This window comes from Cervus elaphus, chromosome 28, assembly GCF_910594005.1.
Source record: "Cervus elaphus chromosome 28, mCerEla1.1, whole genome shotgun sequence".
Lineage (NCBI taxonomy): Eukaryota > Metazoa > Chordata > Mammalia > Artiodactyla > Cervidae > Cervus > Cervus elaphus.
In genome coordinates, this window is record NC_057842.1 from 30,554,714 (window position 1) to 30,570,458 (window position 15,745).

At 35.0% G+C, this 15,745-nt stretch overlaps 1 protein-coding gene across 1 annotated transcript in view; it reads left to right on the forward strand.

Annotated features, from left to right (window-relative positions):
* The window catches only part of LOC122685288 (triadin-like), a 132,143-nt gene extending 128,027 nt beyond the window's left edge, over positions 1-4,116 (forward strand). The window contains exon 8 of the mRNA XM_043889891.1: positions 2,783-4,116. Within this exon, the coding sequence (XP_043745826.1) occupies positions 2,783-3,027 (245 nt within the window). The 3' untranslated portion in view covers positions 3,028-4,116. The remainder of the gene's footprint in view (positions 1-2,782) is intronic.
* Positions 4,117-15,745: the final 11,629 nt, after the last annotated feature.

Sequence of the window (15,745 nt, forward strand, 5' to 3'; positions counted from 1 at the left end):
CTCAATTTCATGTGTCTAATTTCATAGTACAAAGCTAAGGTTAAACCAGCTGCTACCTACAAGAAGTGATCAGGTGTCATTTAAGGTAACCACAATAATAATTTCACACATATGAAAGTACAAACAAAAAACTAGTTGGCAGATTTTCCAGGTTGTGGTCAAGTCCATCACTAAACACATATTTACATATGTAACCTATATGTCACTATGTTGTATACATGATCTGAAGATAATTTACTGTTTTCTAAAACAAAATTGTTCATTTATAACATTTATTCTTCATTTTCTCTGAAAAAAGTACTGTGCTAGACGTTATGTTGCTTCAAAATGAATAGTATATATATAATTCTGATTCTCAAATTTCTCTCAGTCTGGTAGGGAAGACAGATATGTAAAAGCTATCTGTAATACAAGATAAATAGTAGGGTATAGCATGTATGTTTAAATAAAAGTTGAGACAAATCTAAGCTCGGGTGAATAAATGATTAATTCCAAAGGCAGAGTCACTTGTTGCATATGAATTGAGCACAAAGGGATTTATATATGTGTAAGCAATTGGCTTTGAACCCAGGCCATGATAGGCTCTCTGAAAGTGTTTGTTAGGTGATCATAGGTGAATTATATGACTTACAGGTGCTATTGGCCCTCTCAAAGGAACTTCTTCTCCAGGCAGAAACTAATAAATATTTTCGTGTGGGGTCCTGAAACAATGTTGACTTAAAGTCATCTGGACAGAGGTGTTGGTTTCAGTCATAGCAATGTATGTGTCTGCTATAGGAAGCAGCAGAAAGCAGTAAAGGAGGCTTAGAAGTTTAAAGGGAATAGAAGAAAATCCCCAGTTGATTGTAGTCACAAAATCCACAAAGATATTGGAAGTTTGTGGAGTAATGCGGTGATTCTTCTATTAGAGTTTTATGGTCAGTAGCTTTGGGAAACAGGAGAAGGCAATGGCACCCCACTCCAGTACTCTTGCCTGGAAAATCCCATGGACAGAGGAGCCTGGTGGGCTGCAGTCCATGGAGTCTCGAAGAGTCGGACATGACTGAGCGACTTCACTTTCTCTTTTCACTTTCATGCATTAGAGAAGTAAATGGCAGCCCACTCCAGTGTTCTTGCCTGGAGAATCCCAGGGACGGGGGAGCCTGGTGGGCTGCCATCCATGGGATCGCACAGAGTCAGACACGACTGAAGCGACTTAGCAGCAGCAGCAGCAGAAGCAGCAGCTTTGGGAAACAGTGGATAGCATAATCGACCTCCTTGAAGACTCTTAATACATGTTAGCTTTGAGAAATTCCATAGAAAACAAAGCAGTTTAGCTTAATGTTTCCTAATTTATTTGATTATAGAAGTATCCCTCTACCCCTAACACAACATCAATATCTCCCTGCAAAGTTCTGAGGAAACTTTGGGAGGTGGTAGCTCATTCAATTAAATGTAGAACTGCAGATTATTTTGGTTTCATGAGCATTATCATGTTTATTCTTCTCCTTGCAGGACTTCATAATATTATCTTGTCTTAGTCTCAAATTATTGCTTACTGTACAAAGTCAAGAAACTTTATTATAATATTTTCATCAAATTCTTCAAAATGAATGACAGTAAAGTCTACCTATTACATAGGCAAATGACAGAGTCCAGCACTATAGTAGACTTACCATGAAGTCAAGGATTATGTGTGATCCTGTAAATAATGTCCTATGTGCAACATCTATTATAAACACTTTACACAAATGTACTATACTATTGTTGCTTTTTTTTTAGTTGAAAGATTCACATTCATTTGTTCACATTTCCAGTCCTCTTCCTCCAAATACATGTACTAATATAAAATTAAGAATATGAATATATAGAATATAAATCAAAATTCATATATATTCTAATTTATAGCCCTTTTTGTTTACTAGGAGAACCTGCCTGCCAATGCAGGAGACATAAACATGTGGGTTTGATCACTGGGTTGGGATGATCCCTGGAGGAGGAAATGGCAACCCACTCCAGTATTCTTGCCTGGAATATCCCATGGGCAGAGGAGCCTGGTGGGCTATAGTCCATAGCATCGCACAGAGTTGGACACAACTGAAGCGATTTAACGCACACACAGAGGCTTTAAAAGACAAATGAATTATTATTTTTGACACAGAATAAGCAGGAGCCGACATCTTAATTTCTCCTCTCTTTCCGTTAAAGTCAAACCATTAAAGACTGAATGTCTCTTGATTATCTTTTAATGGATTTTATTCTTTTGTTTCTAATATTCATTACCAGTACAAATCATTTTACATTTACATTCACAATAGTTATCTTTAAAAACTATTGTGTTGAAAATTTAGTTTCTTGAATGACTTTGAAGATAATTCATTTGTAGAACAAAATGATCACATCCATTTAAAAGGTCTCTTTCATTGGGCTTTTTGGTACAGACATGGGTTTTCACTAAGCATGTCTATATATACCTGCCCTGCAGAATCCAAATGCCTCCTTTTTGATATACTCAGTTCCTGACCACCTAAAAAATAATGTTTTTGTGTACAAATTAAGTAAATGTCCAACTTTCAAGTTAACATTTTTTTAGTACTCTAACATGCCACTTCATAAGCTGTATAAAAGTCAAATAATAGTCACAATTTATGTCAGTGACACAGTTTTTTAATTTGTTTTTCTTTTCTTTTTCTTTTATAATTGTTCTTAATAACTAATGAAAGATAAAATACTGCACTGGTTTAAAAATATGTATATATATATTTTTATTTATATAATTAAACTTTTATTTAACTCCATACAGAAGAGAAGAAAGCTAAGACTAGAGAAAAGACTGAAGAAAAGATAAGAAAGGAAGTGAAAGGTGTGAAACAGGAGAAAGTGAAGCAAACAGCTACTCAAGTAAAAGAAGTACAGAAAACATCACCCAAACCTAAAAAGGACGAGAAAGATGCTGCAGCTGTGTCCAAGCATGAACAGAAAGGTAAACATTCAGAGGAGGCGGCCAGAGGTTCTAAGAGAGTGTTGGGCAAGAAACAGATGCAGTGAAATTAAAAACTGAAAAAGATGAAGATCAGACTTCAGAAGGGAGTAAAAAATGTGTATAAGTGAATATGCATGAAAGGAAATGCAATAATTGGGGAATTAAAATTTATCTATAGAAATGCTAAACTGTGTTCACATATCTAAAGATGCATGTTGAAGCATTTTTAAAAGAGAATTTGCATTAGTATCTGAAATTATTTAAAGGAAACATACTCTTTGTCCTTTGTGTACTCTTTGAAGAACAACCATCCAGGAAAATGACAGCAAATTTATTAAAAGGTATATCTTCAAATCATATAGAATAAGTATCAGAAAAAGTATCCATACATCCCTGTAGCTCTGCAAGAGCACATAATTCAGAAGATACATTGAATTATTAAATCCATTTTGTCCAATGACTAAATTTATGACCTTAGAAAACTTTGTATCTTACATATAGTGCTGCTTTTCAGTAAGACTGATGTCAAACTTACATCCAGACTTCACAGAAATAGAGCAATTAAGTGGAGGTAGAATGTAAACTTGACATTCTTTAAAGAAAGGTGTTTGTAAACATAGAAGGGTGGAGTTTTAAGAGGTTCCCTGAGGACCTTATCTCAAACATCTCCAGCCCTTGTTGACTGTTTCCTTGCCTAAATCCACTCCTGGTTGAAAGTTGGTACAGTCTTCAGCTTCCCCACACAGATTGTGGGATCTTCTCTGGGCAGACTATTCCTATCAATGTTTTTTAAACATTAAAATGTTTTCCTTATTCTGATAGTTTCAATAATTTTAGTTGAGGGCTAAAGTTAAGACTTGTTTCTATAAGATTTGCATTTAAAAAGTTAAACATGTCGTTACTGAGTAAGCTATTTGGACCATGAAACTGAAAATAAGTTTTCCTACTATAAGGTACAAGGTATGGAATTTGAGAACCATGCTCTTTTTGTTTTAGATTCTACATAAAGATGAAATTATATTGTGTTTGTCTTTGTAATCCACTCTCATATTTTACCTTTGAATCACTTTTTTCCCTGAATGCAGAAGTAATATTTGGATATGTTTGTTTATATGAAGGAAAAGGTATCTTTTTTCAAAGTACATTTTGAAAGGAAAAGTTTGTGTTTTTCTTTGTAACCCACCAATTTTTATAGTTAAGTAATTTTATTTCAAAGTAATATTTAAAGAGGCTTCCCTGATAGCTCAGTTGATAAAGAATCTGCCTGCAATGCAGGAGACCCCGGTTCAATTCCTGGATTAGGAAGATTCTCTGGAGAAGGGATAGGCTACCCACTCCAGTATTCTTAGGCTTCTCTTGCGGCTCAGCTATTAAAGAATCCACCTACAATGCAGGAGACAGGAGTGAAATTAAATCTTTGAAGCCCAAAAACCTTTCTTCAATTTTAAAGATGATTATATTGCCTTGAATCAATTGAAAAATTAATTATCATCTCTAGTAAAGCTGTATGTTTTTTATGCAATATTTTGGGTAGGAAAAATATAGTAAATAAAGAAAAAATATTTTGAATGGACTATTTTATTGTGCTAGAAAGGAAAATTAATCTTCTGATTCACTGACATTCTTATTTAAAATTATTATAAAGATCCTAAAATACTTTGCAGTTTAGATTGTCTTTTCAAAAAGAAAACAATCATACACAAAAAGAAAAGAATCACATGAAACCAGGTTAAATGTACCAAGCATATTTTTATTTTTTGCCCATAAATACAGCATGTAAAAATTCATTCCATTTATATATGGGAGTACCAAAATACTCATCCAGCAACTAAGAATATGAATTCACTTTTCAATGTTCATTTTTAGTATCTTAGTTATTTGGGATACATATTTTATTGATAGGGACTCATCACTAAAATATTTCCAAATGATATCTATTTTCTGGGTCACATATATTGTATTTTATTCCTATCAGTAACCAGAATTATTGAAGATAACATTATATTACCTTTCCATTTTCAATTTACTAATTCCATTTTCACATCACAGAGCTATTTATCTATTAAAAGGATGCTCAACTATCACTTAAGAGTTGGAAATAAAAGCACAAATGTGATTTTATCAGCTAAACAAATGCCTTTGCTAAATTCAGGCTCTATGTTGAGAAGAGCTGCCATCTCAATTAGATAAATGTATTATTAGGTAAATAATGGAAACTTTACCTCTAATAGCTTATCAGATATATAAATGTGTCATTTAAGAAATTAAGTTATGACTTCAGAGCATTTGTTTTTAAAATAATTGCACTATAGTTTTAACTCAACCATGATAAATACACAGTGCTTTCTAAATTATCTACTTGTGAGGTGGCTTTGATTTTGAGACTTGTATTGGTTTTGATTTAGTAAAATAGTTATTTCTCCTTTAGGTAAAGGATTATTTATTTGCTCAGCTTGAATTAGACCTAATGAATTTGCTTTATTCTTGCATATAGATCTCTAATAGTGCTTTTTAAATAAATAGGTTCTACAAGTCTTTTATTCACTGGACACAGATTTTTATGTGTAGCAAATTATTTAATTATATAGTATACATGCATGTATATTCATACATGGTTATTTTTAAAACTGTATACATAAACACTATATTTTTCTAAAGCATCAGGAATAAGATTTTTTATATATATATATATATATATGTACATGCCTATTCTAAACCTAAAACACACTCTTATGTGCTACATAATCTGTTTTTTATGGACCAGTCTGTTTAGAGTAGGATAAGAAGGGTCCGCGTGATCAAGCATTGCTCTCTGGTTTTCTCACAGGCTATGGCAAATTTGTGGGGAAGGAAAAATCAAACCTCCCCACTGCTATGCTCTCTCTTTCTTTTCTTCCTTTTTCTTCCTTTTTTAAACAACTATTCATGGCAGGCAGAGAAATTGTAGCTAATGTGAATCTGCCGTCGAGCGCCAGACCACATATGCCCCACTCTCATTAGAGGTTTTCTAAAATCTCTTTTCTGTTAACATTCTGCACCCTGAATGCATTTTCTCTCAGCTGCCACTCCACAGGGAACAACCAACAAGGCAGCAGCTGAATGACATCTATCACGCTCCCTGAGGATCGGAAAGGGGAGAGATGGACAGCATGTGGTATTCCTAGAAAGATGTTCATTTGGAGGAAAAAAATACTAAGAAGTGATGAGGAGATATAAAATTACCTTATGTGAATCACTGTCACATAACAGTGAAAGAATGGTAGAAGAGTTCAGATTTTCTTTAGGAAAAAATGACCTGTTTTAACATTTGAGTTGGATTTAAAGAAGCATTTCTGTAAAATGAAGTTTCCGAATTCAGGATGGCCTGGTTTTGCTTTATCCTTAGGCAGGTGAAGCAAACACACTGGGGGCTGCCCAACATATTCTTGTCTAGAATTCTCACACGCTGTTAAGGTCAACACATAGGACAGGTGGAAAGGAGCATCTTAATTTAAAATATTTTAAATGTCTTAACTTTGGGAATTCCCTGGTGGTCCAGTGACTAGGACTTCATGCTTCCATTGCAGGGAGCACAGGTTCTTTTCCTAGTAGGAGCACTAAAACCCTGCATGCCACAAAGTGTGGCCAAAAAAATTCTTAACTTTAAATATTGTAAAAATACTTTCATCTTCTTTGATATGCTGGTGCCATTAAAATGCAACATCACAGCATTATTTAAATATAATAGAAACCTCCTAAAATAATTTTCTAGATTAAAAAAATTAACCTTCTTGAATTCATAAGAGATTTTCTTTTTCAAATTGGAAGCTTGTAGGACTACTGGTGCATTAATTAAATAAATGACTTTTGGATCCAGAAAATAGTGGCATAAGAAATACAAACATTTTACATAGGTAATAATATGACATATAGCTTCATTACACTGTCAGCATTCAATTAAAGAAGACCTTCTGAAGCATGAAGATTTTAGTTAATTCAATAAACTAGTTTACCTGTTACGTATACAAAACAACCTATCACAGCTTGGGGCCGAGCAACATATTTCATTTGGGGGGTGTCCAAACCCTTCAAATTGCAAGAAGTCCATGCATTCTAAACTTCCAGGATACATACTTTTTCCATTGTTGTTGCTGAGGGCTTTAGAGACACTAGAAATGATTGTCAAAAAAGAAATTTTGAGTGATTTTAGATTTGTTATTCCAAAAGTGGTGGTCTAATCTGATTCCTGTGGGATATTGGAATGCATATCCCTAGGGTCCAGACCCCATCGAACTGTAGGGTTTTTGTTTTTTGGGGTTTTTTTCCTTGGCCTGACTGTGCCAAGAAATCTGCATTTTAACAAAGTCCTCATCTTTTTGTACTTAAATTGCCCTTTGAGAACCACTTCTTGAGATGTAGAAAGAACACATCTAAAATGATCAGTCATTAGCGACTGAAAGAGGAAAGCCTGCCAATTTTAGGAAATCCTCACTTCCCAAACTCAAGCTTGCAATTTAAGGGAAATGTACTTTTCATCTTAGAGTCAAATGGCTCACTCTACAATTTCACTAAGGAAAAGGGTTATACCCAGAAAAGGGAAAATACCCTCTACCTTAATCTTCTCTGCTGTATCATAGGATTACCTGGTCCTGGGATGAGAATCCCCTGTTATTACTGTTAGTACATCCATAAACAAATAGATTCTTGGACTGATCTGAGAGCTAGCTCCCTCCTACTACCCACCTCACTGGTGATTGTTGATGGATTTCAACAGTCAAAATCCATGCAAATTTTGGAAACTTTATGAGTTTTGGCCTACTAATTTAGGTACTAATGGAAAGAATATACTTTTGCATCTTCTGCAGTAGGTCCATTTATTTTTTTCAAATACCTAGCAGAGTCTCATAATAAAATGGATTACTCTAAAAATACTGTAAAACTCTAAAAACAATGAGTTTTACAAAAATCCTTTTGCGGGGTATTTATATAGTAGTGTTTCATTATTTCATAGGTCTGATATATCAATACATAATTTAAAGCACCTAAGGGTATGTCATGTTGTATAAATTTAATAAACTCTCTTGATACTAAAGCTGCCTTTGGATTTATTGACTTAGTAAGATGCCTATTTAAAGACATTAAAATGTAAATTATTTTGAACAAGATTCATTTAATAATCTGCAAGCTTTAAAGAAGATACAGTAAGGCTTAGGCAGTGATTTATCAACTGAAATTTGGATTGGAATGACTACAGCATAACCTAAAGTTACGTGAAAATTTAAAGTTGGGTGGAATGTCTTTAATTTAGAAGGAAACAAAAAAGAACTTCTGAAATTCTTTTTGACAAAGTCTGCCCTAAAAGCTCAAATCTGTGCTTTTCTTGACTTTTCCCAGGGACCATAAACTGATCAAGATTATAAGATGATCCTCTAACTTACCCAATCAGTTACGTTAAGAATGGTGCATTTGGTGCTGTTAAGTTTGTTTTCCTGAATTTACTCTCTAATTGAAGAGAATCTCTATGTAGAAGACCTGACAGGTTGCAAAGGGGTTAACCCTCATGCTTCCTTTTCAAGAAACATTCTGCAGCTTCATTTAGACAATCAGGTGAAGGGTTGGGAGTGAGTATTTGATAAAACATTCCAAGTTTCTTGTGAAACTTCTGTTTATTTGGGAGTATATATGCAAACAATGAGAAAAATTGCTTAAATATGATGACATAATAAATTTGATGAAAGAGGTTTTGATTTTTAAAAACAACCACTATAATATCACTATGAACTAGTCTGTTTCAATTTTTAAGGGTATTTTTTTTGTATGGAATAAATGAAAACATGTTTATTATTATTTCTTTGTGTTCATATGTGTGCAAATTATTCCTTCACATAAAATATTGTAGTAACTAAAATAGAATTATACTACTTTGTTTTGTTAAGGCATTTCTCTCTAGAAAAAAAGAAAGGTATTGATGACATTTTTCATTGTTTTTTTTTTCTTTCTACTTTTGTCAGATCAGTATGCATTCTGTCGATATATGATTGACATATTTGTCCATGGGGACTTAAAACCAGGTATTCCAAATAATCCTTGTATTTGTCTGTTTTAACAGTCTTTGCTTTCAAGATTGTTTGTTTTATATGTACTAAACTGTTATTTTAATTTTTTTAAAAAAACTGCATAATGCATGTGTAGATTTAGAGTAAACCAATAAAAACCAGAAGTAATAACTGGCATTAGGGCCTTTAATTTTACTTGCTATGACTGCATGGCCTATTGCAAATGAAGTCAGTTTAAAGCAAAAAAAAAGTGCTAATATCTTTATGTACAAAAAATGCTAATATCTTCAATAATATCTTCAAGTGAGGGGTTGAATCATCTTAGTCTCGGTAAACTTAGAATAAAAGACCTGTGACAATGAAAGCATTCTTTTTTTTTAAGAAGTGAACAGAATACATATTAAAATCCATCATATTTCAAATATTGAATCTTATTTTCAAACCTTTTTCATTTTCTCACTTGCAAATGACCTTGGTTAACCACTCCAGAGAACTACTATTGATGGAGACAGTCAGTCTTGGAGTTAACAGTCAGCAAATGGGGAAGTCTTTTTACCTAAAGGAATGTATCTATCATCTCTCCTGTCTTTAAATGTTGCCCAGAGTATACAAAGGAATTCTTTGTTGTTGTTGGTTAGTCGCTACATTGTGTCTGACTCTTTTGAGACCTTGTAGACTATAGCCTGCCAGGCTCCTCTGTCCATATTTTCCACCTTAAGAATGCTGGAGTGTGTTGCCATTTCTTTATCCAAGGGATATTCCTGACCCACCGATCGAGCCCACATCTTCTACACTGCAGATGGATTCTTCATCACTGAGCCACCAGGGAAGCCCCATAGTAAATCCTACAATGGTGTTAAAGTATTAGTCGCTCAGTCCTGTCAGAATCTTTGCTACTCCATGGACTATAGGCCACCAGGCTCCTCTATGCATGGGATTCTCCAGGCAAGAATACTGGAGTAGGTAGCTATTCTCTTCTCCAGGGGATCTTCCCAAACCAGGAATTGAACCCCCAGCTCCTGCATTGGCAGGCGGATTCTTTACCACTGAGCCACCTGGGAAGCCCCAAGGGATTCTTTACTAACATCTTAATTAATAATTAGTAACTTAATTGCTTATACTCTGTCTTTTCAGATTTAAAAACTGACAGTACTATGTTCATGTTTGGGGAAACATTTCTAGGAAAATGGCATTGTTAAGGAAGGAACAAATTTACATTAGACTAATTGAGGCTGATTGTTTAAAGCAAACTGCATTTTGTTTTCTTCACTATTTTTATAGAAATCTTTCTAAAATGTACAATTACAATTCATGCATATAAGGACAAACAGGCATGTTATATCTAAAATATAAATATATGAAACATCTAGGTCCTTGCTTAGTTAATTTTAGTACCTTATTCAAATACATTTCCACTTCCTTTTTAATTTTCTTATCCTTTTTTAACTTTCTTATTGGATTAGAAACTGGAATAAGGAGAAAAATACTGAAAAATACAATTACTCATTTTGTAAAAATGAGTAGTGTTAACATATGTGATAGTATCATAATAAAATTAGATGGAAACATTGAGGAAGGTAGTTTAATATAGTGAAAAGAGAGAGCTTTTGGACACAAGTAGAGATATCATTCTTGACTCCATTCCTTTTTAGCACTGGACCTTCAGCAAATCGTTGAACTTCATTTGATCTTCAGGGCTCATACATTTAAAATTGGGATTATGTAACAAACTTACAAAGTTGTTGATAGAACATCTAATAGATGCACAACAAAGTACTTTTTTCTGTAATACATTTATTTCACCCCAGCCTGTCTGGACAAGCATTCCATCTAAAGGGAAGGTATCAACATTGACAAGTCTCTGTCTCTATACACCATTAACTCAATCTTTAAGTAGCAGACTGTTGCCCATTTTATTCAGCTGTGATAGTTTAAGAAACTTTTACTCTACTCTACTCTGCTTTTTTAAGAGACTGAATCTTGAAGATATCAGTTAGCTATTTACTTACACACAAAATGAATCTACACTGTTGATGAGTGTGAGTTTTTAATACCATCATCTGAAGAAAATGTGTTCTTTATTCCATTTAAACTATTCGTAGGAGCTACTAATTGATTATAAAATATAATTTCTAAAAAAATCACAAGAAGCAGATAACTGTGGGGTATCCAGTCAGTGACAGATGTTAACAGTTTTGTAATCACAATGCCATTTGTGTCTTTCTGAAAATTCAACAATGTGTTAAGATCAGAAGGACCAGTTAAACCATCTCTTCATGAGTTAAGGAGAATTTTGTTGTTGGGGAGGAAGGAAACTTTCCTTTACCTTCCTAGGCTCTTCTAGCTGCTATAACAATTGAATTGACATGAGAGAGCTCAAAAGGAGAAAATCAAATTTAATTTCATAGACATAGGAAGCCTACATACACTAGAGGGTCAGAGACAGAAAAGTACAATGAAGTATATATTGCTATCCTGAACTAAGACATGAAATAGGCACCCAACGCTCTGAAGGACAGGAGAGTAATTCACAAAACAATATAAAAAAGAGTAGATATTGGGCAGTTCGATGTTTGCCCTGACATACAGACGGGGCCACCTAGATAAAATTCTGGTAATAACTTTTTTTTTTCCTGTGAAAACCCCCCAGTTTAATTCCTTGTAGATAGTTACGGGAGGGGAAGTAATTTCTCTTGAGGTTGTAGGATCTCTGTTGTCCTTGCTCAAAATAATCCACAAGCCAAAGTGGCACATCTTGAGGAGGTCTGTTCTGAATCCCCAGGGTTCCCTTCTTTGGAACTTCCCCAGGAAGTTTCCCAGTTCAGAATTTGAGTTGCTAGATTGCTGTATCTCTCTGAACCAGTCTCTTAGTATTGAAAAGAGGTCATCTCGGTTAAAGTTGTATCCGTTTCCATGAGGCACAGGTGGGCTCCCAAAGTTAGGCCTATGGTGCAAGCAGTCAGATATTTAATGAGACATTTATATGGAAACAAAAGAAAAATAATGGTTAGTAATTGGAGTAGACTGCAGACCCAGTTTCTGAACTCCAACTCCAGTTGAGAAAGTTTCTAGATGTCCAACTTGAAGCATTTTAAGAGGGAGCAGGGACAGGCAGTGACAATCTGATGGATTTTTCAGGTTTGCAGTTTGAACGTAGCTAGTGATCTTTCTGATTGGCCCTAGCAATAGGCATGAGGATTATCTGTATATGAGCTGTTATGGTGATTTCTCTGAAGTTTATATCAAGTTGTCCAACTTTAGTGTGCATGTCTTTGGAAAATGGGCAGTTTTTGTTCTCAATGATTTCAAGTCAAAAGAGTGGAAGAAAAGTTGGAAAACTTAGTTTGGAAGATTGCTGCCAAATATTTGGTGAAAACTGGAAGAATTCAGGAGGAGTCAAGTTTATAGTTATAGTCAAAAGACAATGGACAGTAGTAGAATCTAATACCCACAAAAATATATTACTGAAACATAATTTTTCTCTGTAAAATCATTCTCATATCTATCAAATATAGCCAAATTAAGACTAATCTCTTTGCAAAATAAGTCATTTCAATAAATTTGGGCCAATTATGTATATAAGTACAGTAAGAACAGTGATCATATAGATCAATCATCATCTTACCTTGTTTTTGTTCTTGTTTTTCTGACAAATTTAGTATAATAGTATAACAAATGTATAATATGGTACTTAATGCTGGTAACTCTAAAGACATGCCTGTATTAATTAAATTACAAACTTAAACTTTTATTTACCAAAAATTATAGTAGCTCCTGTGAACCTGAAAAACATTTGAGTTAGTTTCTACTGTATCTTTGAAAACATACTTAATTTGTATAGTGCTTGTTCATTTTAATTTTTATTTTTAATTATAAAGTAATTGCTTTACAATGTTGTGCTGATTTTTGCTATGTTTGTTTTTAAGCCAGTTAAATTGAACTCTTTTATAATTAATTTTAGTAATACCACTCAGAAGTAGAAAAATACCATGTCTGTAATGTACATACATATAGATAGACATAAAAAAGAGACCTTATGATTTTCATTAAAAATTTTTTTGAACAATAATTTTGGGCAAGGGTGCTTATATAGCAATTCATATTTTAAAAGCCCATTCTATTTTTTAAACAGTTGAGTATTAAGATTTGGAGATGGTCTAGATACAAGTTCCTACAGAGATTACAAGACTTTTGCAAGGGAGGTTAGGAGATCTATGAAAAGAAATGGGTGGAATGTGAACTTCCTCTAGAAGTGAATTTCCAATTTTGCAAAGATTTGTAAGATCAAAGGCTGATCAACCATCGAACTACATCATCCTCAATTTGCTTCTTTATGTCAGGGAGACTTCTACGTATGTCTTAAATAAAAATATTTATATGTTCTGCCCAGGCACTTTTGTTGGCATGTCCAATTAATAGTGCTTGAAGGGCAGATTCATGTGCTTTCTGTTTTACAAAACTAGTTAAAGGAAACATCTCCCAGTGAGATACAGTGTCCATCCCCATAATACAGTCAGGAGAAAGAGATACAATAATGGTATATAAAGCCTGTTCAGATTTATTGGTTCTCTTATAAACTTTTATCTTAATTCCATTAACTCTTAAGTTACTAATTATAGCCTCCATTAGGATTTCATGAATAAATTTTAGTTTTACAGTATTGAGTAGGGGAAGTTTTCCCAGCCAGACATAATATCTATTCCCATAAAACATTCAGGTAAGTTGCCATTACTTCTTTACATAAAGCTTGTTTAAACATTCTCATTTTTATAATCTTATCAACTCTTACATTTCTGTATTCTTTCAATCTAATTATAGCCTGAGTCATAGGCTCTACCAGTGGATATTGGTACCAGTTCATGGGGTTCCCATATCAAGGGTTTCCTGGAAACTTCTATTTTCTATCCCCAGACCATTTGAGTCATTTTTCTGCAGAAGGCTTTGGGCCCCCAGTGAGGGGTTAAGCCAAAGAATCCTGGTTCCTTTGTCAATCTTTAATTTGATTAACTGGCTGGTTGCCCCTAGTGATTGTTAATCAGATTTCTCACAGTAATCTCTGCCTTTCAGCTTTTCAAATTTCTCCAAACTGGGATAAACAGATGAACTTGTCTGGATTTCTTTAAATCCAGTTGCTGGATGAAAGGGGGGACATTCAGGCCCACCCAGCCTTTGGTAGCTATATGAAAACCTTTATGGTAACCATATCAATGTCTGTTTAATTCATCCTGATGCTGGGTGGCTTTATTAAAGGTTCAGGATATTGTTCTACCTGTCCAAAAATAACTTTGGACAAGGAATGCAAAGGAAAACACAGAGAGAGAGAGAGAGGCATAAAGAGAAACAAGAAAACTGTTTATTAAGAAGCTAAAATATGTGCTCAGAAAAGGATGTGGGTGTGCTTGCAAGTGAGGAGTGCCCCTCAGGTTTTCTGATTACCCTTTTTATTTCATCTTAACCTTTGAATAGTCATGAGTTTTTTCTATTAGGTGCAGAATATTCATTGATGGGGCTTCCCTGGTGGCACATATGGTAAGGAATCTGCCTGCAGTGTGGGAAACCTAGGTTCAATCCCCAGGTTGGGAAGTTCCCCTGGAGGAGGGCATGGCAACCCGCTCCAGTATTCTTGTCTGGAGAATCCCCATGTACAGAGGAGCCTGGCGGGCCACAGTCCGTGGGGTCACAAAGCATCGGACAGGACTGAGCGACTAAGCATAGCACACATTCATTGATGAGAAAGTGGAAGCCAGGTGATTATCTCATTTACTTACATCAGCTTTAGTTCTTGTGCACTGGACTCCTGAAGCCACCACACACGCATGCTGAGAGCTATTTTCCCTTCAGTTTCCCCTTACCAGTTGAGTACTACACCTGGAATGTTGTATGGTGGTCATATGAAGCCTGGACAGGTTTATTGAGCACGCTCAGACACGCTCTGCTGGTTCCCTATTCAGACATCACAAAACTTAATCAGAGTCTGCTTTATGTTCTTGTTGCTGATGCCATTCCCCAGTGACTTTGCCTTTTTGCCTAATGACTACACATGAGTGTTGCTGGAAGGTTGGTTCTTGTTTCATTGCAGAAAGAATTCAGAGATGAGACAGGGAGGTCAAGAAAGCAAAGCAAGGATTTATCTAAGGGATACTATACTCTTAAAGAGAGAACAGACAGTGTAAGTTGAGCAGCTGTGCTGTTCACGAGATGTATGGTTTCCTGCCCTTTGGCCCATGTACCCTGTTCTCTGTTCGTACCTAGCTTTCTGCCTGCTCTAACATTCCCCCTTCAAGGAGTCTGGACCCTTTAAATCTTTTGAGGAGCAAAGGGTCAATAGTCCATCTTCTGTAACTGCTTCAAGCTGAGTGTGGGCACTGTCTCTACCTTTGGGTGCAGATCCCCTTGGTATCTGTCAGAGATAGGGGCGTTGGTGATGTTTACAGTGTTGGAGATGGAAAGTGGGGAACAGAAGGAGGCAGCAACCTTGTGCAGTGTATGTGAACAGTTCTCACCTTTAGGTTAGGATAGGTTGAAATTCCTACATCATCATTTGAAATTGGAATTTTCTGAAGCCATGGGGTTTCTGAAGCACCTCAGGTTTCAATACAGCAGCTATTAATAGGGAGAAATGGGACTATATCTGAGTATAGTTATTAGTTATATTAAACATTTTATTGTTGTTCAGTCACTAAGCCATGTCCAACTCTTTGCCATCCCATGGACAACAGCATGCCAGACTCATCTGTCCTCAGCTATT